The following is a 23,663-nucleotide window of genomic DNA, read 5'->3' on the forward strand; positions in this document are numbered from 1 at the left end:
TCTAAATGTTCCATTACCGTACTTAGAAGCATGTCAAACACTGTTTAAAATCAATCTTTATGGTATTTTTAACGTAAAATTGCGATAATATTCCAACCGGACAATAGCATATTCATTCAAGAAGAAAAAGAAGGAGGGGCGCACTCGCGGGACCGAGCATATCCAATCCCTTTGTTGCCAGGCAGACCACTCAGTAACTGAGCTCCTATTATATGCCCAGTTACAGGAAAATGCTCAAACCACTTTCTGAAGGCTTTAGACAGCCAATGGAAGCCTTAGGAAGTGCAACGTCCCCCAGAGACACTGTAGTTTCGATAGAGAATCAAAAGAAGAACTACAATTCTCAGACTTTCCACTACCTGCTTGGAATTTTCTTAGGTTTTTGCCTGCCATATGAGTTCTGTTATACTCACAGACACCATTCAAACAGTTTTAGAAACTTCAGAGTGTTTTCTATCCAAATCTAATAATAATATATATGCATATCTAATAATATGCATATTCTAGTTTCTGGGCCAGAGTAGTAACCTGTTTAAATTGGGTACGTTTTTCATCCGACCGTGAAAATACTGCCCCCTAGACCAGACAGGTTAACTTCACTAGGGTAGGGGGCAGTATTTTGACGTCCGGATGAAAGGCGTGCCCAGAGTAAACTGCCTGCTACTCAGGCTCAAAAGGTAGGATATGCATATTATTAGTAGATTTGGATAGAAAACACTCTGAAGTTTCTAAAACTGTTTGAATGATGTCTGAGTATAACAGAACTCATATGGCAGGCAAAAACCTGAGAAAAATCCAACCAGGAAGTGTGGAAATCTGAGGTTTGTAGTTTTTCAAGTGATTGCCTATACAGTATACAGTGACTTAGGGTTCATTTTTGCACTTCCTAAGGCTTCCACTAGATGTCAACAGTCTTTAGAACGGTGTTTCATGCTTCTACTGTGAATAGGGAGAGAATAAGAGGTCCTGGAGTCAGATGACTGAGAGAATGACATGAGCTCAGAGGCGCGTGCTCACGTGAGAGTTAGCTGTGTTCCTTTTCTTTTTTGAAGACATTGGAATTGTCCGGTTTGAATATTACTGAAGATTTATGATAAAAACATCCTAAAGATTGATACTATACATCGGTTGACATGTTTCTACGAACGTAAATATAACTTTTTTTGACTTTTCGTCGTGACATTTTGCACGCATTTGGAGTAGTGGACTAAACGCGTGAACAAAAAGGAGGTATTTGGACATAAATGATGGACTTTATTGAACAAAACAAACATTTATTGTGGAACTGGGATTCCTGGGAGTGCATTCTGATGAAGATCATCAAAGGTAAGTGAATATTTATAATGTAATTTTGTCATTTCTGTTGACTCCAAAATGGCGGGTATCTGTATGGCTTGTTTTGATATCTGAGCGCTGTACTCAGATTATTGCAAAATTTGCTTTCGCCGTAAAGCTTTTTTGAAATCTGACACAGCGGTTGCATTAAGGAGAAGTGCATCTATAATTCTTTGAATAACTGTTGAATATTTTATCAACGTTTATGATGAGTATTTCTGTAAATTGATGTGATCATTCACCGGAAGTTTTGGGAGGCAAAACATTTCTGAACATTACACGCCAATGTAAAATGGGGTTTTTGGATATTACTATGAACTTTATCGAGCAAAACATACATGTATTGTGTAACATGAAGTCCTATGAGTGCCATCTGATGAAGATCATCAAAGGTTAGTGATTCATTTTAGCTGTATTTCTGGTTTTTGTGACACCTCTCCTTGCTTGGAAAATGACTGTGGTTTTTCTTGTCTCGGCACTGTCCTAACATAATCTAATGTTATGCTTTCGCCATAAAGCCTTTTTGAAATCGGACAATGTGGTTGGATTAAAGAGAAGTGTATCTTTAAAATGGGATATAATAGTTGTATGTTTGAGAATTTTGAATTATGAGATTTTTGTAGTTTTGAATTTGCCGCCCTGCTATTTCACTGGCTGTTGAATAGTGTCCCCTGCGGGTGGAACGCTAGCGACCCACATACCCTAGAGAGGTTAAAATCATGGTTTCATGTCAGCAGTGCTGACACTGTATCATGGGGTAGGGTATAGGCCAGTGGGATATTACCCTTAGCATTTGGATACAGTGATAAGAGGTATGGTTTCCTGCCTCCGCTCTGTGGCGGCTACTACTGAGGCGCTGTTGGCATGTTCTGATATTGTAGCAATGACCGAATTGATTGTACTTGTGCCCCATGCAGTGCACACAGTTATTACACAGGCTAAGACACCGCATCTTCCGCACAGCGGAATGACAAGGGTGATCCTTTCCTGTGGAAAGTGCACGTCTCCCACATGGGGCACATGTACAAGCAGCATAACTTTTAGCTTAACACGAGCATGCATATTGGCAAAGGATAAATCAGTAAACATTTACACTGACAGTAGGTATGCTTTTGGGATGGTGCATGATTTTGGGGCAATGGAAGAACAGTAGGTTTTGGTTTCCCCCCTTTTAACAGATATCAGCAGTTCCTGTTTCCACTAACCCTTTCTCTGTTAATGATATTGTTGCGTTGCATGCAATGGCTGATGCATCAGAGAAACAAAGGTGGACTGGACAATGTCATACAGACACCTTAGGAGTGTGGCTGGATGATTTGAGCAGATCAGCCATGCCCCGTTGTACTTTCCAATTCCTTAAAAAATGTTGTCACACGGTCAAGACCATGTGTCTAAAGGAAGGATGGTAGATCTTGTAAATAAATATAGGAGAACTGTGGGATTTACTGTGCTTGCTGACATTTTCTGTAAAAAAATAATGTTTTTGTATAACTGACAATGTAGGACATGGTATTTTTATAACCCCCGCATCCCACCCTAGGCCAGAAGGACCTTTTGAACATTTGATGGACTTCATTGAATTAACCTCATTTGAAGGAAACAAATATTGTTTGGTTATTGTTGATATGCTTTCCAAGTCGGTCGAGGTGTTTCCGTGTCGAATAGCCACAGCATGTACTGTGGCCAAAACTCTCCTGCGAGAGATCATTCCTAGGTAAGAGCACTCCCGATGGCACTAACAAGCATGAGGGGTAGGTCTCACACTGTGACTGGTCTCTCCCCACACGAGGTACTAACTAGATGCCCCATGAGAATGACTAACACTCCCTTCCCAACAAAATAGCTTAACATTTCAGGGAATGGAAGACGGCATGGTGGCTTATTGTGTTGTGTATCTCTTCCCACTCTGCCGAACCTTGCAGGTGTTGCTCATCACAACCTGAAACCAGGAGATGTCATTGTGGTCAAGGATCTTCGAAGAAAAAGTTGGAAAGACCCCTGGTGGAAGGGACCATACCAGGTTCTCCTGACCACATCCTCCGTTGTCAAGGTAGCAGAACGAGATAAGTGGATACAGGCGTCCCACTGCAGGAAGCGGCCAAAACCAGTATATCAGAATGGAAAGGATGAAAGGACCTGCTTCTGGATTGGTCTCACCGCAATAGTGGGGACCGTCGTCTGCCTCCTGCTGGCCCATAATGACCTAGAAGGATACAGGGACCATCCCCAGCCAACGGGACCACCACAGGCCCGGAGTAGAAGCCCAGAAGGAACCAGTAAGGTTGCGAATGGAAAACGAGGTCTGTGGGCTAGTCACACAGGGGGTAGGTGAAGGGGGCTCCCTTTATTGGGTGTCCCAGCCGGTGTAAATGAGACTTTGTCCATGCTCCAAGCACTGTGGTTTCAGATTACCCTCCTCGACGACCATACCTTATGACATATTTTGCTTTTTATAACCAAACTTGGAAATGTAGTTATTGAAAACCTTGTGAAAATAGAATCTGTCCCCCACCAAACCCAATAGAAAGCTCATTGACTGCAGCCTGGTGTAAATGGGGTAATGGGTCTGTCTACCTAGGTGAAAATGTGTGTAATTGTACAATGGACTCAAATTGCTGACTTGCAGATGGGCAGACCCTCAAATGTACAGTGCATCCTGAAAGTATTCAGACCATTAGATTTTTTTGTTACATTTGGTTACGCTACAGCTTTATTTTAAAATAGAAATATCACATAATAAGTATTCAGACCCTTTACTCAGTACTTTGTTGAAGCACCTTTGGCAGCGATTTCAGCCTCGAGTCTTCTTGGGTATGACCCTACAACCTTGGCACACCTGTATTTGGGGAGTTTCTCCCATTCTTCTCTGCAGATCCTCTCACTGCTGTTTCCTAAAATCCACAATCGAGTCCTTTGTTTTGTCGACGTTGAGTGAGAGGTTATTTTCCTGACACCACACTCCCAGAGACTTCATCTCCTCCCTGTAGGCTGTCTCATCGTTGTTGGCAATCAAGCCTACTACTGATGTGTCGTCTGCAAACTTGACGATTGAGTTGGAGGTGTCCATGGCCACGTAGTCATGGGTGAACAGGGAGTACAGGAGGGGGCTGAGCATACACCCTTATGGGGCCCCTGTGTTGAGGATCAGCAAAGTGGAGGTGTTGTTTTCTACCTTCACCCCCTGGGGTAGGCCCATGGTGTTGAATGCTGAGCTATAGTCAATGAACAGCATTCTTACATAGGTATTCCTCTTGTCCAGATGGGATAGAGCAGTGTGCAGTGTGATGGCGATTGCATCGTCTGTGGACCTATTGGGGCAGTACGCAATTTGGAATGGGTCTAGGGTGACAGGTAAGGTGGAGGTGATATGATCCTTGATTAGTCTCTCAAAGCACTTCATGATGATAGAAGTGAGTGCTACGGGGACGATAGTTATTTAGTTCAGTTACCTTTGCAATCTTGGGAACAGGGATAATAGTGGCCATCTTGAAGGATGTGGGGACAGCAGACTGGGATAGGGAGAGATTGAATAGGTCCGTAAACACACCAGCCATCTGGTTGACGCATGCTCTGAGGACGCGGCTAGAGATGCCGTCTGGGCAGGCAGCCTTGCGAGGGTTAACACACTTAAATGTCTTTCTCACGTCGGCCATGGAGAAGGAGAGCCCACAGTCCGTGGTAGCTGGCACTGTGTTATCCTCAAAGCGGACAAAGAACGTGTTTAGCTTGTCTGGGAGCAAGGCGTCCATGTCCGCAACGTAGCTGGTTTTCCTTTTGTAGTCCGTGATTGTCTGTAGACCCTGCCACATATGTCTCGTGTCTGAGCCATTGAATTGCGACTCCCCTTTGTCTCTATACTGACGTTTAGCCTGTTTGATTGCCTTACAGAGGGAATAACTGCACTGTTTGTATTCTGCCATATTCCCAGTCACCTTGCCACCTTTAAATGCGGTGGTTTGGGCTTTCAGTTTAGCGCGAATGCTGCCATCTACCCATGGTTTCTGGTAAGGGTACATTATAATAGTCACAGTGGGTAAAACATCTCCTATACACTTCTTGATAAACTCAGTAACCGTCTCGGTGTACACGTCAATATTATTCTCCAAAGCTACCCGGAACATATCCCAGTCCGCATGCTCAAAACAATCTTGAAGCGTGGATTCCGATTGGTCAGGAAGAAGAAACTAACATCCGTGGGCGTGGCATTGCAATATAAGGATACAGCCCATACCAGAACAAAACCCTGTCCCCACTATGTCCCCTCTAAAAAAATATATATGGCACCCTGCTCTGCCACAATGTGTCATAATAAACCTATTAAAAAGAGAATTAACAACATGACTGCAGCAGGCCAATCTCTCTCACACATCTCTGGCTCCATCTGAGGGGTTCAGTGTGTGTGTTTGTGTGTGCTCATCCCTCATGAGGACAGTCGATGCTACACAGACAGAGAGAGAGAGAGTTCATTAAAAAGTTGATTACAGTTGCCAGCGAGGGTAGAGGAAGGCCGGGCCTTCAGACCCGGCGCTTGTCCTCTCGTTATGATTAGACAAATATTGTTCTTTGTGCATATCAGAGAGGAGGAAGAGAGTGAGGGAGAGGAGGAAAGGGAGGGAGAGGTGGTCATTCTGCTGACTCACTGGCTTGTTAGAATAACAAGCAGGTTGAAAGAGGATAGAGAAGAGGGGAAGGAGGTGTTAATGTATGGTTTGGACAATCTGCTTAAGTATCTAATATTATGGAAGCCTGTGCTTCCATAATATCATTCCTTGTTTCAGTAATTAAATCACTTACATTCTTCTAAGCAGCACATTATCTAAGCAATGCACTCTAAACATGAATCTAACCAAGCCCATACCATTATCAGGAATGATATGCAAGTCATATTCAATAGTCATTCAAGTCAGTGTTTTATTGGTGGTGGTGCTGAGTCAAAAGTCAGCTCATCTTGATAAAAAGTTGCATGTTTGCCAGAGGCAACAGCAAAATGGGTTGTGTAACCAGGGTTGTTTTCTGGATCAAAAAGGGCCTTAGGTGGTGGGTGTGGCAGGGGGTGCGGTCAGCCCGTCAGCGCGGTTGAATTTTAGAAATTATTTTAGAGGGCGCCATCTTGGCGGTGTAGAGAAATATTTGCAATTCTACAAAATGTCTCCATGCAGCTGAGAGAAAATGTTGCAGTTTTAAAGAACATTTTCTGCAATTTTACTAGGGATGTGCTGCTCCTGCTGGAGCTCAGGAGCTGGGCCTCTCTGAGCCGGATAGGTCTGAGCTGACTTCACTGTGTGAGTGTGTGTGTGCAAATTATGAATGTCTTTGGAAAGTATTCATATCCCTTGACTTATTCCACATTTTGTTGTGTTACAGCCTGAATTCAAAATGGATTAAATATATTTTTTTCTCATCCATCAACACACAATACCCCATGATGACAAAGTGAAAATGTGTTTTTAGAAAATGTTGCAAATGCATTGAAAGTTAAATACAGAAATATATAATTTACATAAGTATTCACACCCCTTTGCTATGACACTTGAAATTGAGCTCAGTTGCATCCAATTTCTTTTGATCACCCTTGATATGTCACTACAACTTGATTGGAGTCCACCTGTGGCCAATTCATTTGTTTGGACATAATTTAGAAAGGAACACACCTGTCTATATAAGGTCCCACAGTTGACAGTGCATGTCAGAGCAGAAACTATACCATGAAGTCCAAGGAACTGTCAGTAGATCTCCAAGATAGGATTGTTATGAGGCATATATCTGGGGAAGGATATAAAACAATTTCTAGAGTGTTGAAAGTTTCCAAGAGCACAGTGGTCTCAATCATTGGGAAATTGAAAAAAATATGGAACTACCCAGACTCTGCCTAGAGCTGTCCATCCGACCAAACTGAGCAACCGGGTAAGAAGGACCTTGGTTAGGGAGGTGACCAAGAACCCAATGACCACTCTGTCAGAACTGCAGAGTTCCTTGGCTGAGATGGGAGAACCTGCCAGAAGGACAACAGTCTCTACAGCAGTTCACCAATCTGGGCTTTATGGGAGAGTGACTAGACGGAAGCCACTCCTGAGCAAAAAGGCACATGACCGCACTCCTGGAGTTTGCAAAAAGAAACGTGAAAGACTCAGAGCATAAGGCTAAAATATTCTGTGGTCTGATGACATAAAAATGTAACCATTTGGCCTGAATACAAAGCACTGTGTCTGAAGCATGATGGTGGCAGCATCATGCTATGCGGATGCTTTTCAGTGGCAGGGACTGGGAGACTGGTAAGGGTAGAGGGAACAATAAATGGTGCCAAATACAGTCAAGTCCTTGATGAGAACCTGCTTCAGAGTACAAACGAACTTAGACTGGGGAAAAGATTTATGTTCCAACAGCAACACTGAAATGGCTTCAGAACAACATTGTGAAAGTCCTTGAGTGGCCCAGCCAAAGCCCAGACTTAAATCCCATTGAAAATCTGTGAAAGACTTGAAGATTGCTGTTCACCACCACTCCCCATCTAACTTAAGAGAACTTGAGAAAATCTGCAAGGAAGAATGGGAGAAAATCCCCAAATCCATATGTGCAAAGCTGATACAGATATACCCAAGATGACTCAAAGCTGTAATCGCTGCAAAAGGTGCTTCTACAAAGTATTGACACAGGGGAATATTTAAGCTTTCTGTCAATGACCCAGCCTTAACTAATTTTTGTTTATTTACATATCTAATTTGATTGTCCAACATACATTTCAGAATTTCTTCATTTCATGGCCCGCCTAGAGTGGCATCTTCCCTCTCTCTGCTGTGGTGCTGCATTTCAGTCAGCGATGTTCTCTCGGTAGCTGTCCATAATCCTGAAATCAAATCAAAGATACCCAGCATTTCCACAAACCTCAAAACGTTCCCATTATTTGGCTTGTTCAGCCTGCCGGTGGTCACACGTAGTGAAATGTTCTGGGTGACCATTAGGCTTATCAGGGCTATGAGCCTCTCTATGAGCCTCTCATTGGACATGGGCATCGATAGATTGCATGGACACCAGCCTGATCTTCAGCTCCTTCCACCTCTGGAAACTATCTAGGCGATCATGCTACTTCTCAAGCGAGCTGAGGTGGTGGCACAGATTATTCCAGTCTCTGGTTCCATCCCTGATCATCGCAGATTTGTCCTCATGTGAAAAAAGTTTGCAGCAAAAATAGAAGGCTGCATCGTTTTGCTTGGAATAAACGAGCCATGTCCTCACCACTCTCTCCCGTTCACCATCTTCCTATTGTAGTGAGCCACCGTTGCCCCTCAACTCTTGGGAAATTCCCCACTTTATCCTGATATGGCCCAGCCTGCATTAACATATCCTGTAAAGATCCATTCATATCTTTTGGCCACTCACCGGGATCTTTTATGTTTTTTTGTCTGGGAGTCGGATTTAGCACGAGCACCACTGTCATCGGTGACGTGGAGCAACGAATCTGATAGTAGGGTCTCTGCCTACATTGTTTGGAGGTATGGCTAGGTCTGGTGTGACCACCTGTTCTTGTCCACCCAGAGAGCTGTCATCATTGTTCTCCACACCTGCTGATGGACATTGCTGCATGCTGATACATTTCAGCAGCAAATCTCTTTGGTTTGAAGATTGTGCCTCTTTCTCATTAGTTTAACCTCTATGGGCTAGGTGGGACGCTTGCGTATTATAAATATTCTCTTATCTTTGCTGATCTTTGTCAGAATGCACTCCCAGGACTGCTACTTCCACAAGAAATTTTCTTTTTGTTCGAAATAATCCATATTTATGTCCAAATACCTCTGTTTTGTTCATGAGTTCAGATCACTATCCAAAGGCATAACGCGCGAGCGCAGTACCAGAGACAAAAAGTCAAAATGTTCCATTACGGTTCGTAGAAACATGTCAAACGTTGTTTGCAATCAATCTTTAGGGTATTTTTAACGTAAAATTACGATAATATTCCAACCGGACAATAGCGTATTCATTCCAGGAGAAAAAAAAGCAACGGCGTGCTCGCGGGATCGCGCATACCCAAGCCCATTGTCCTCAGGCAGTCCACTCATTGACTGAGCTACTATTATCTGCCCAGTAACAGGAGAAGGCTGAAAGAACTTTCTGAAGGCAGTTGACAGCCAATGGAAGCCTTAGGAAGTGCAACGTGACCCCACAGACACTGTAGTTTTGATAAGGATTCAAAAGAAGACCTACAAATCTCAGATTTTCCATTTCCTGGTTGGATTTTTCTCAGGTTTTTGCCTGCCATATGAGTTCTGTTATACTCACAGACATCATTCAAACAGTTTTAGAAACTTCAGTGTTTTCTATCAAAATCTACTAATAATATACATATTCTAGTTTCTGGGCCAGAGTAGTAACCAGTTTAATTTGGGTACGTATTTCATCCAGCCGTGAAAATACTGCCCCCTATAGCAAACAGGTAAAAAATATTATATATATATATATATATATATATATATATATATATATATATATATATATATATATATATATATATATATATATATATATATATATATATACATACATACACACACACACAGTTGAGGTCAGAAATTTACATACACTTAGGTTGGAATCATTAACACTGGTTTTTCAACCACTCCACAAATTTCTTGTTAACAAACTATAGTTTTTGCAAGTCGGTTAGGACATCTACTTTGTGCATGACACAAGTAATTTTTCCATGAATTGTTTACACACAGATTATTTCACTGTATCACAATTCCAGTGGGTCAGAAGTTCAGATACACTAAGTTGGCTGTGCCTTTAAACAGCTTGGAAAATTCCAGAAAATTACGCCATGCCTTTAGAAGCTTCTGATAGGCTAATTTACATCATTTGAGTCAATTGGAGGTGTACCTGTGGATGTATTTCAAGGCCTACCTTCAAACTCAGTGCCTCTTTGCTTCAAATCATGGGAAAATCAAAAGAAATAAGCCAAGACCTGAGAATTTTTTTTGTAGACCTCCACAAATCTGGTTCATCCTTGGGAGCAATTTCCAAACGCCTGAAGGCACCACGTTCATCTGTACAAACAATAGTACGCAAGTATAAACACCATGGGACCACACAGCCGTCATACTGCTCAGGAAGGAGACGTGTTCTGTCTCCTAGAGATTAATGTACATTGTGCGAAAAGTGCAAATGAATCCCAGAACAACAGCAAAGGACCTTGTGAAGATGCTGGAGGAAACGGGTACAAAAGTATCTATATCCACAGTAAAATGAGTCCTATGTCGACATAACCTCAATACATTTGCAAAACATTTTAAAAACCTGTTTTCTCTTTGTCATTATGGGGTATTGTGTGTAGATTGCTGAGGAAAACAATTATTTCATAAATGTTATAAGGCTGTAACGTAACAAAATGTGGAAAAAGTGAAGGGGTCTGAATACTTTCTGAATGCACTGTACATTGAACAGCAGCAGCTCTTCTGCATTTTTTATTATTTCTGTATAACCAAAAATGTACAACAAAGTTGGCTATTTTAGAATGGGATTCATTGGGAAAGAATATTTGTTTTCCCCAATTTGGGGGGGTGGTTGAGGGGAATTCCTTCTTATGACGTGAATATCGACTCAGAGAATGGACAGAGATGGCGATGACTTTCTTTCTGGATCCAAAAGTCGTGTGCATCCGTGCGTGATGTCAGTGTACTAAAAAGGGGCATATGGATAGAGCAACCGCAGTGTCTTCTAGGCATGAGTTAAACACAGGTTTTTCAGAATCCTGAGTCCATGTCGCTATTTCAGGATGAATCTAGAGAGATTTCCTGAATACAGTGATGAATTCTAAGAAAATTGTAAGCTCCTCAGTCCTCTCCCTGCGGTGCAGTGAAATGGGACACAAGAGAGGGAGAGAGAGAGAGCGTGACTGCCAAAGGAAAAGGACGAGGGACACACAGAGGCTGCGTCCCAAATGGCACCTTATCCCCTATATAGTGCACTACAGACCCCCTATGGGTCCTGGTCAAATATAGTGCACTATATAAAAGATTGGGTATCATTTAGGACGCACACACAGTGGTGGCAAACTGGGTCAGTTTCTCCTCAAATATAGCCGATAAGAGAATTATCCCACTGTTGGGATACACACACAGCTCTCTCACTATGAGTAATTCCATAGTAACGGAATTACACTAAGACTGATTTTTCACTTTAAGTGTATACCAAACAAAAACCATTGATTTCAAAGTTTAACAAACCATACAACTTTATACACAATGACTACTTTGAACAATTGACACAGTTAAAAAACATTTTTTTACTAATAACTGCTCAGGCTTTTCGCGGGAGTTGAACTTGTATGTTGTTGTTGTCAGCCAAACAATCACAAGTCATCAAAGGCTGTGTGGCAAGCAAGTTAGGAAATCAATGTAAGATGGAATTAAATTGACAAAATGTAAAGGTAAATGAGAAGGATACGCTACAACAACCAAGCAGTTTTGATGGTTATTTTATTTTCACGATGGTCTTCATCCATTACGGTCAGTTACAGGGTTATTCAATTACAGTCACAGCCCTACATGAACAGAATGCATCAGTGATATGTATTTCCTGGCAGAATGATATAGGGCTGTCCCCGACAAAAACAATGCATCTTTCGACCAATCGATTGGTCGTAATTTTCAAACGTGTATTTTTCCATATAAAGACACATTCTTTGTGTTTTAATCAAATCAACTGCATGCACACGCTACTTATTCAATGGACGCTTTATTATTTTAAAACGAAAATGCTTGATTATATTTCTGATCAATAATGACTCTTATGCTGTGTGATTACATTAATATAACCATATACAATTTCAGTAGCAAATACCTTAGACTAATGGACAGTGCCATTCCCACGGCCTCCACAATTGATCAGTCCACTCAGACCGGTACGGATCAGAAAGGAGTCTTGTACATCATGATTGTTATTATAATTGTTTTGCTACTGCTCAACAAAAAAAATCTCTGTCAACCAACAGCCTATTGACCAAACAATGGATCAGTCGTCTAAATAGGGTCGAGCAGTAGCTTAAAATCATTGTTGTGGACTTAGAACATCCAATGTTTTTTTCTATTTAAAAAAGTGTGATTTTGAGAGCGAAAACCTGATAAAACAGAATCCTGTAAAAACTAAAAACAAAGAAAACTGAATTTGGGGAAAAAAACTGAATCTGGCAAAAGATAGGGCTCTACTGGTCCAATATGTTAAAATAATTTCACCAAATAGTTTTACCAATATATGACCCGATTCAGGAAACTAGGCATATGTCGCAAGTCACGACTTCACAGGAGAGCTGTATGAACGTAAAAAATATTTTTTATCAAAATGCGTTTTTTTGGGGGGCAAAAATGCCTTCTCGAACATGTTAACTTTCATGTGCCTTAATATCAAAAACGTGTATGCCATCTGTAAATACGAATAAAATTGTTACATTTACAAGCCTAGTTGATTTAGCCACATAAAAAGTGAGCTAGCCATGATTGGCTGAGATAATGAGTTGGCTGGACATGATGAGAGATGAGTTTGGATTGGTCTGTCTATTGTAGCTGATCAGTATGTCTAGGTAATCGTGTCAAACGCAGCTTTAAAAAAAAAAAGTGTTGCGTAGTAAAACTGCATAAACCTAATGTCAAGTTAAAATGTACTGTTAGCTAGCTAACGTTAGCTGGCTGGCTCACTAGCTAACGTTATGTGTATAATCTCCACTTTCTGGGGGAGCGAGTTTTGAAATCAGCGGAATTCGAGTATGATATCTAAGGAGATGGAGAAAACACCAGTCTGGATTACATCGTCAAACTAAGGGCAACCATGCATGGCATCAGACAGGAGACACGTCCAACCATGATGTATACTGGTTAGCTAGCTAGCTACCTTTTCAGATATTACACGTTTCTAATTTTGACAGAAAGTGGCTTCATTTCAAGTGTACTGTTAGCTAGCCAACATTAGCTGGCTGGGTCGCTAGCTAACGTTAGGCTGGACACATTACATTTTTTACGTTGTGTATGATCTTATTCTTCGTATCTCAGACACATTTGCTTGACTAGTTATAGCTATAGAACCTGGTTGGTTAGCAACCTGCAGAATCATGCAGGGTATTAACGTCATGAGTTGGGATTATGGTCCATTGTTTAGCTAGATATACAATTTTGACAAAGTATTTTAATTTCAAGTTAGTGTACTGTTAGCTAGCTAGCTAACGTGAAGTCATGCGTTGGGATTCATTGTTTACCTAGCTAGCTACATTTCTTAAGAAAAGACTCTGGTCTTAGTGTTCCAGAGCGCAGAATAACTGATACATTTTTTAAGGCTCAACAACCGTTGAATATGTCCGGTGTCAATAAACATCGGCAGCAAAGCGTAATTCAATTGTTGCCAGCAGCACAGTTACAGTCACCAAAGCCCTGGATAACATGAACACAGCCTAACAGCCTCTGCTAGGGGGAGTAAAATGGTCAGAGTGGGGTGCTTTCTCATTATGTGTCTGGAAGTAGCTAGCCAATGTTAGCTTGGGTGCTCGACTGTTGTTGTGAGGTCAGAGATTTCGGAACAACCCTACTTATTGGCCAGAGCATCCAGTGTGCGTTCTGAACGCGAAATGCTCTTGAATTTACAAACGGACAATCTGACATCACAGTTGCAGTCACCAACGCTCTGGATAACATAACAGCCCAACCAGCTCTGCTAGGGCGAGTAATGTTCAGTGAGCTGTTCTCTCTCAGATTACTGGAAGTAGCTGGCAAGTTAGTACAGAACGCACAGCTCAACCCTTAAAGAGATGGGTGGGGCTAAGGCTTAAGAGGGTGTGAACAATGCTGAATGGGTGTAGACAAAGAAGGGCTCTCCAATAGTAGTACCAAGACATTGAAAGATGGTTTTCTCAAAAGTGAGTTTACAAGTTGATCAACATTCAAAACAGAATGACTTTCCCATTGTTTCCTCAAATGCAGTGTATGATATACCATTTTGTAGCTCTGAGTCTCTACTTTTATCCAATGTAAAAAACAGAAATTCAAATGTTGCTACCTAAGACCGAATCAGGTGGTGAGTCACATATGTTATTTGTCTCATTGGTGGAAATTATATTTGAGATAATTGTATTTTAATTAATTTTGGGGTAGAATGTCATTTTAAAAAGTCAAGAAAAAAGAAACGCACACCTATAAAGGCGAGGTGCTGGCTAGCGGAGTAGAAAACTAGAAAATAAGGGAAAGCCACACACTAAGAGCTCAGATGCAAAAATGTAATAACCAACGTTTCGACAGCAAAGCTGTCTTCATCAGGGTATCATCAAACACTGCGAGATGAGTCATTTATATAGTGTCAAGAAACACAGAGGTGTTTGTAATCATGGCCAAGTGTGGCCTAATATCATTGGTTAACTCAAATATTTTAAAAAAATGGCATACAAAGAACATACAAAAAGACAAACAGATCCCTATCCCAATTAAAGGTGTTATTACGTGTTCCACTAAGGCAGTTATTTATCTTATAACTTGTCCTTGTGGTAAAAATTATGTGGGTAAAACAAAGCGTGAATTAAAAGTACGTATCTCAGAGCATCGTAGCACCATTAGGTGCAAAAACTTGACTTACCCAGTTGCGGCCCACTTTTTGGAAGCAAACCATTCGATTTCGTCTCTGCGTTATATTGGCATCGAACATGTCACCCTCCCGAGGAGAGGGGGTGACCTTGATAATTTATTGTTAAAACGAGAGGCTGCCTGGATCTTTAATTTAAAGACCCTTGCTCCCTTCGGTCTCAACATAGACTTTGATCTGAAGCCATTCTTGTGATTATTGTGATTTTGCCATTGTAATTGTTTGTGAGATATATTTTAGACTACAAATGCTATGATCGTATGCTATCCATTTGTTTGTCTTTTTGTATGTTCTTTGTATGCCATTTTTTAAATATTTGAGTTAACCAATGATATTAGGCCACACTTGGCCATGATTACAAACACCTGTGTGTTTCTTGACACTATATAAATGACTCATCTCGCAGTGTTTGATGATACCCTGATGAAGACAGCTTTGCTGTCGAAACGTTGGTTATTACATTTTTGCATCTGAGCTCTTAGAGTGTGCGGTTTTCCCTTATTTTCTACTTTTAAAAAGTCACCAGAACTGAGCTTCTCAGTCACCAGAACTAGAGCTGGCTGCCCGGCCAAACTGAGCAATCGGGGAGAAGGGCCTTGGTCACGGAGGTGACCAAGAACCCGATGGTCACTCTGACAGAGCTCCAGAGTTCCTCTGTGGAGATGGGGGAACTTTCCAGAAGAACAACCATCTCTGCAGCACCACCAATCAGGCTTTTATGGTAGAGCGGCCAAACGGAAGCCACTCCTCAGTAAAAAGCACATGAGACAGCCTGCTTGGAGTTTGCCAAAAAGTGCCTAAAGGACTCTCAGACCAGGAGAAATAAGATTCTCTGGTCTGATGAAACCAAGATTCAACTCTTTGGCCTGAATTCCAAGCATCACATTTGGAGGAAACCTGGCACCAACCCTACGGTGAAGCATGGTGGTGGCAGCATCATGCTGTGAGGATGTTTTTCAGCGGCAGGGACTGGGAGACTAGTCAGGATCGAGGGAAAGATGAAAGGAGAAAAGTACAGAGAGATCCTTGATGAAAACCTGCTCCAGTGTGCTCAGGACCTCAGACTTGGGCGAAGGTTCACCTTCCAACAGGGCAACGACCCTAAGCACACAGCCAAGACAACGCAGGAGTGGCTTCGGGATAAGTCTCTGAATGTCCTTGAGTGGCCCAGCCAGAGCCCGGAGAGACCTGAAAATAGCTGTGCAGCAGCGCTCCCCATCCAACTTGACAGAGCTTGAGAGGATCTGCAGAGAAGAAACTACCCAAATACAGGTGTGCCAAGCTGTGCCAGGCTGTAATCATTTCCAAAGGTGCTTCAACAAAGTACTGAGTAAAAGGTCTAACTACTTATGTGAATGTGATTTTTCATAAATATTTTTAACCTAAAAACCTCTTTTTGCTTTGTCATTATGGGGTATTGTATGTAGATTGATGAGGAGAATAAGGCTGTAGCATAAACTGTGGAAAATGTCAATACTTTCCGAATGCACTGTATATGACTAGAATTAGATGAATAAGGCTTTCGTTTCTCTACACGAAGATTGAATGGTTATGGGTCTGAATAGATAACTGCTATAGCCTACCACCATTGTGCGTTCACTCTTCTTTGAAACTACCAGTGAATTCTATTGGCTGCTGTATTTAACATTCGGCAAACAAGAGCTTGCATCCCTCTTCGAATGGTCAGTTAGTATAAGAAATGCTATAAAAAAAATATATTGTATGTCTACCAAGCTGTTCTAGTCTAGCTTTTCCTGCATGGGACTCCACAAGCTAAGGAGCATTTTTTAAGTAGAGGCCAGTGGAGCACAGGTGCTTGCATATTGCAGAAGAGATAGGCTATAAGTTTGAAGCTTACTATGCATAACCCATCATGAATTAGTTAATATAAGGCTAATACTGCATTGGCTTTATTACCTGAAAGAGGTAGGCTAGGACATCTAAACATAAGGCTATATATCAATATAGAACAGGATTATCTATTTTGGATCCAATTTGAATGGTGTTGATGGAGAGAGAAAAATACTGCAAGAGAATGCTTGTGCGTGCACCGATTCAAAGCAACAATACTCGAGTGACAGGCTATTTTTAAAAAACTCTGCAGCTGCAATAAAAATTGTTTTAAAATCTTTACAATTAAAAAACAAGGTGAGCCCCGAAAGACAGATGGAGATGGGTAAATTAGACATGCATTCGGTCTTTATATTAGTCTATGCTGCAGCAAATGTTGGCCTACTGGTCAGAAGAAAAAAAAGTAAACATTTTGAGATGATAGATCTACATGTGACCTGCGCTCCATATTGAGATGGGTCTGTCCCCACCCTGAGCGTTGAGAAGCCAGATTTAGACATTGCATATAATTTAACAGTTCAATTTCACACCATGTTATTCATATTAATAATTTACCGATTTCTCACAGTTATTTATCCCGGGAAAAGGGAGTGGCTTTGGGTTGTAAATCCCAGGAAATCTTGGTAACCGGGTTCTCACCTTCAACCCTAATGTGGACCCCAGAAAAATTAGCCGCTGCTAGTGCAGTAGCTAATGGGGAACCTAATAAACTAAACCCTGTGTAACAAGCCTATCACCAGAAAACATATTGTGCTCTAAACTATGATGACTTAAAAGGTAATGATGGCAAAGCTCAGACCAACTACCAGTATACATCCCATTCAGGCCTACTCTATCAATTCCTTCAGAAAATGAATAGTGTATAAGGCTACCTAAAAGAAGAACAAGAGCTCTACCTCAATACCACCACACTGACAGTTTTAACCTCTCCCTGACCGAGTATGTAATACCCACGTTTCAAGAAAACCACCATAGTCCCTGCGACCAAGAATGCGAGGCAAAAAACACTGAAACATGCATGAGAGCACCAGCTGTTCTGGAAGACTGTGTGATCACGCTCTGCGCAGCCGATGTGAGTAAGACCTTTAAACAGGTCAACATTCACAAGGCCCAGGGCAAGACAGATTACCAGGACGTGTACCGCGAGCATGCGCTGACCAACTGGCAAGTGTCTTCACTGACATTTTCAATATCTCCCTTTCTGAGTCTGTAATACCAACATGTTTTAAGCAGACCACCATAGTGCCTGTGGCCAAGAACACTAAGGTAACCTGCCTAAATGATAATGGCCCCGTAGCACTCACGTCGGTAGCAATGAAGTGCTTTGAAAGGCTGGTCATGGCTCACATCAACACCATCATCCCGGAAACCCTAGAACCACTCCAATTCGCATACCGCCCAACAGATCCACAGATGACGCAATCTCAATCGCACTCCACACTGCCCTTTCCCAATTGGACAAAAGGAACACCTATGTGAGAATGCTGTTTACAGCTCATCGTTCAACACCATAGTGCCCACAAAGCTAAGGACCCTGGGACTAAACATTTCCCTCTGCAACTGGATCCTGGACTTCCTGAAAGCCACCCCCAGGTGGTAAGGGTAGACAACAACACATCTGCTACGCTGATCCTCAACACCAGGGCCCCTCAGGGGTGCGTGCTTAGTCCCCTCCTGTACTCCCTGTTCACCCACGACTGCATGGCCAAGCACAACTCCAACACCAAGTTTGCTGACATCACAACAGTGGTAGGTCTGATCACCGGCAACGATGAGACAGCCTATAGGGAGGAGGTCAGAGACCTGGCAGTGTGGTGGCCTGTCATCTCCCTCCAATATGAGCAAGACAAAGGAGATTATCTTGGACTACAGGAAAAGGAGGGACGAACAGGCCCACATTAACATTGACGGTGCTGTAGTGGAGAGTGTCGAGAGTTTCAAGTTCCTTGGAGTCTACATCACCAACAAACTATCATGGTCCAAACACACCAAGACAGTCATGAAGAGGGCACGACAACACCTTTTCCCCCTCAGGAGACTGACAAAAATGTTGTCATGGGTCCCCATATCCTCAAATAATTATACAGCTGCACCATCGAGAGCATCCTGACAGGTTGCATCACCGCCTGGTATGGTAACTGCTCGGCATCTGACCATAAAGCACTACAGAGGGTAGGGTGTACGGTCCAATACATTACTGGGGCCAAGCTTCCTGCCATCCAGGACCAATATACTAGGTGGGTTCAGAGGAAGGCCCCAAAAATTGTCAAAGACTTCAGTCATCCAAGTCATAGACTGTTCTCTCTGCTACCGCACGTTAAGTGGTACCGGAGCGCCAAGTCTAGGTCCAAAAGGCTCGTTAACAGCTTCTACCCCCAAGCTATAAGACTGCTGAACAATGAATCAAAAGGCCACCAAGACTACTTACATTGACGACCCGCCCCCCCCACACACCTTTGTTTTTACACTGCTGCTCCTGGCTGTTTATTATCTATCTATCACTTTACCCCAAACTACATGTACAAACTACCTCAACTAACCTGTACATCGACTCATTATTGTTATGTAATTTAATTGTGTTACTTTATATTTTTTACTTTCATTTATTTAGTCAATATTTTTTTTACTATATTTCTTGAATTGCATTGTTGGTTAAGGGCTTGTAAGTAAGCATTTCACGGTAAGATTTACACCTGTTGTATTCGGTGCATGTGACAAATAACATTTGATTTGATGAAAAGCAAGAAAACATTTCATACAGTAAGCTTTGCAGAAGTAAAAACCCCATAATGAAAATCACCAGCTTCCATCTAAAACTAGAGAAATTAAGATATTTCCATTCTTACCTGCAGGTGCTCAGTAGAGCTGCTGCTCAGCTCGTCTCCAGACTCCGAGTCGTTGCGTCTCTCCGAACCCTCTGAGTCACAGTGCCCCGGGGGCATCTCCACATTCAGGGGCACTCTGCGGAGCTCAGGGGAAGTGGCATCGGCACGGGGCAGCGTGTTACATCCTCGTCCAGCAGCATGGTTGTGAGGGTGGGGGTGGGTGTGGTTGTTCTTTATAATGTCTGCCAGGGCCCTGTCATGGTTTGTGAGGCTGCCAGGGTCTCTACCAGGATTCTGGTTGGCGTCCCTGTCCCTGCGCTGGCTCGGAGGGGTGAGGGCAGCCCCCGACGATGAGGAGGGGGAGGGTGACGAGGGAGAGGGCCGGCTGAAACTGGTCAAGTTTAGGTTCTCGTTAGAGACGCTTGCCTTGACCAAGACCGAGTTCCCCCCGCTCCCTCCACCGTGATGCCCCAGGTGCAGAGGCTTGGGAGGGGGCATGAGGGCCTTGCGGACCTCTCTGACATACTGCGCTGGTATGTAAAACGCCTTGGTCCCCTCCTCTTTCTTGACTTGCCACCAGTCCTCGTTGGTCTTCTTCACCAGCATGTAGCACTCTCCCTGGCGGATGGAGATCTGGCGCTCCTTGGCCTTGTACTCATAATCATACTCCACCTCAATGTACACCTGGCCTGGGGCAATGGGCAGCTCACACCCACGCCCCTCTCGATCTGATGCCATGACCGTGAAAATGCTGGCTGGAGCTTACCACCGCAGGGACACAGCCTGGCTCTGCATGTCTCACTGTGTAACTGGGGAGGAGGAGGAAACAGGGGAGAGAGATTAGGCCTATGTTATGATAACATTAGTACACATACAGACAAGGGTTGCAAAATGCTGTTAAAACATTCCTGGAATCAGGAAGGAAATCAGCAAGAGATCTGGAATCGTCTAACTCCAAGATTTCTGGTCTTGCATCCTTCGTTTAGACACAAACAATATAGAATGGATGGTTGGGATGAGGGAGCATAGACTGAACACTTTCCCCAAGTCTATGTAAACTCAGTAAGAGTTGTGCTCCTAGCCTAAGAAGCTGCTTGAGAGGTAGATAAGATTACACAAACACACAGTATGAGGGACTGGGACTCAGGAGCATAGCCTGAAGAGAAGACTGACTCAGTAACCCCATACACAAGGATCTATGGTGTTGTACATTAAGACTTGTGCTGCTCCAAGCCTGAGTGGTAGATAAGATCAGAGCAGCGGTATTCAAAGTCGGGCTGCAACCCCCCTAGTGGGGTCGCCGGGGAACTACAGTGGGGTTGCCAAAAATAAAAATACATTTGAACAAAAACTAAAAAAAGTACAGATTATTGTATGGGACAATTATCATCATTATGTTTTGTTTTATTGAGGAAATGTATTTATTGGTTTCTTTTCAGTTTGATAAATGATGAATATTTTATGAATTGAAAGATATTAATTAGGTCCCTGCTGAAAAAGTTTGAATACCTCTGGATTAGATGCTGTGAGCAGGGCTCTAAAATACCATTTAGCTAAATGCACTAGCTAGTAGTGCTGGGGTGGGGGGGTTGATAGTTCCATATCGCAATATTATTTTGGACTATATTATATCTATACTTTGACTCCAAGAATCGATGTGTAAAAATTATACAAATTATAAATGTTTGGACACACATACTCATTCCAGGGTTTTTCTTTATTTGTACTATTTTCTACATTGTAGGATAACAGTGAAGACATCAACATTACTAAATAATGTAGTAACCATGTAGTAACCAAAAAAAGTGTTAAACAAATCAAAATATATTTTATATTTGAGATTCTTGAAAGTAGCCACCCTTTGCCTTGATGACAGCTTTGCACACTCTTGGCATTCTCTCAACCAGGTTAATGAGGTAGTCACCTGGAATGCATTTCAATTAACAGGTCTGCCATGTTAAAAGTTAATTTGTTTAATGTCTTTTCTTAATGCGTTTGAGCCAATCAGTTGCGTTGTGACAAGGTAGGAGTGGCATACAGAAGATAGCTCTATTTGGTAAAAGACAAAGTCCATATTATGGCAAGAACAGCTCAAATAAGCGAAGAGAAATAGCAGTCCATCATTACAAGGTCAGTCAATCTGATAATGTCAAGAACTTTGAAAGTTTCTTCATGTGCAGTCGCAAAAACCATCCAGCACTATGATGAACCTGACCACCAGAGGAAAGGAAGACCCAGAGTTACCTCTGCTGCAGAGGATAAGTTCATTAGAGTTAAATGCACCTCAGATTGCAGCCCAAATAAATGCTTCAAAGACTTCAAGTAACAGACGCATGTCAACTAGGGATGCATGATATAAATCGGCAAGCATATCGGAATTGGTCGATATTAGCTAAAAATGCCAACATCAGCATCGGTCCGATGTCAAGTTTAACGCCGATGTGCAAAACCGATGTTAAAGCTGACGTGCATACCTATATAATGTAGGTAGATGACGTAATGACGCCACAAAAAAATACAGAGCTACACAGAACATAAGCAGAAAAATACTAAGTGCACACTTTCAACAACTAAAACAAGTTCAAGTCGAGCAGTCATTTGAAAGGGTAAGAACATTTCAGCGAGACAACTCAAAGGCGAAATCCATTAACCTCTCTTGGGTAGGGGGCAGTATTTTGACGTCCGGATGAAAAGCGTGTCCAAAGTAAACTGCCTGTTACTCAGGCCCAGAAGCTAGGATATGCATATAATTGGTAGATTTCGATAGAAAACACTCTAAATTATGTCTGTGAGTGTAACAGAACTGATATGGCAGGCGAAACCCCGAGGACAAACCATCCCCCCCCCCAAATTATCCTACCACTATTTTCAATGGCTATCACTTGTATTATAAGGCCAAGTCCTCCCAGATTGCAGTTCCTAGGACTTCCACTAGATGTCAACAGTCTTTAGAAAGAGTTTCAGGCTGGTTTTTGGAAAAATTAGCCAGAAATTGTAGTTTTTCTTGGTGGCTCCCATTTTGGCTGTAGTGTTTCCAAGCGCGAGAAAGAGAGCGCGTTCTTTGGTATTTTTCTCCGGTAAAGACAATAACGATTCTCTGTCTTAAATTGTATAGTTTATTTACGTATTAGGGTACCAAAGGTTTGATTATAAACGTTGTTTGACTTGTTTGGAAAAGTTTATTAGTAACGTTTGGGATTCATTTTGTATGCATTTTGATGGAGGGAAACTGGGTGGATTATTGACTGAAGCGCGCCAGCTAAACTGAGTTTTTATGGATATAAAGAAGGACATTATCGAACAAAAGGACCATTTGTGATGAAACTGGGACCTTTTGGAGTGCCAACAGGAGAAGATCATCAAAGGTAAGGCATTTTTTATATCGCTATTTCTGACTTTCGTGTCGCACCTGCCTGGTTGAAATATGTTTTTCATGTGTTTGTATGCGGGGCGCTGTCCTCAGATAATCACATGGTATGCTTTTGTCGTAAAGCCTTTTTGAAATCTGACACAGTGGCTGGTTTAAAAAGAAGTGAAGCTTTATTTTGATGTATTACACTTGTGATTTTATGAAAGTTAAATATTTATAATACTGTAGTTTGAATTTCGCCCTCTGCAATTTCACCGGATGTTGGCCAGGAGGGAGAAGTTAATGCCAAGATAATGGAATTCATTTCCCTTGACAAGCAACCGTTCTCTGTCATGGATGATGTTGGGTTTCGCCGACTGGTCGAGCCCCGGCACACACTACCAAGTAGGTGGGATTTTTCAGATGTTCCCCTATCGGAGTTACACAGTATTGTTTAAACGCACATCTATGAGCTACTTGCTCACTGCTATTAGCTTCACAACTGACATTTGGACCAGCGATGTCAGCCCCATGAGCATGCGGAGTCTGACAGCACAGTGGTCGACAAGGATTTCGTACTGAGGAAAGCCGTATTGCATGCTTAAGAATGTGCTGGTTCTCATACCGCTGCTGCCATTTCAATGTCATTTGAGAACATGTTTGAAACTTGAACACACCAACAACAACAAAAAAAA

General features: G+C 42.2%; 1 protein-coding gene across 5 annotated transcripts in view; it reads right to left on the reverse strand.

The window, feature by feature from the left end:
• The window catches only part of LOC106600601 (rho GTPase-activating protein 12), a 138,859-nt gene that overhangs the window by 76,020 nt on the left and 39,176 nt on the right, over window positions 1–23,663 (reverse strand). For all 5 annotated transcript variants that reach the window (XM_014192091.2, XM_014192092.2, XM_014192090.2 and 2 more), the window contains exon 2: window positions 19,641–20,428. In XM_014192091.2, coding sequence (XP_014047566.2) covers window positions 19,641–20,357 — 717 coding nt within the window. In that variant the 5' untranslated portion in view covers window positions 20,358–20,428. The remainder of the gene's footprint in view (window positions 1–19,640; window positions 20,429–23,663) is intronic.

The sequence above is a fragment of the Salmo salar genome, chromosome ssa03 (genome assembly GCF_905237065.1).
Source record: "Salmo salar chromosome ssa03, Ssal_v3.1, whole genome shotgun sequence".
Classification (NCBI taxonomy): domain Eukaryota; kingdom Metazoa; phylum Chordata; class Actinopteri; order Salmoniformes; family Salmonidae; genus Salmo; species Salmo salar.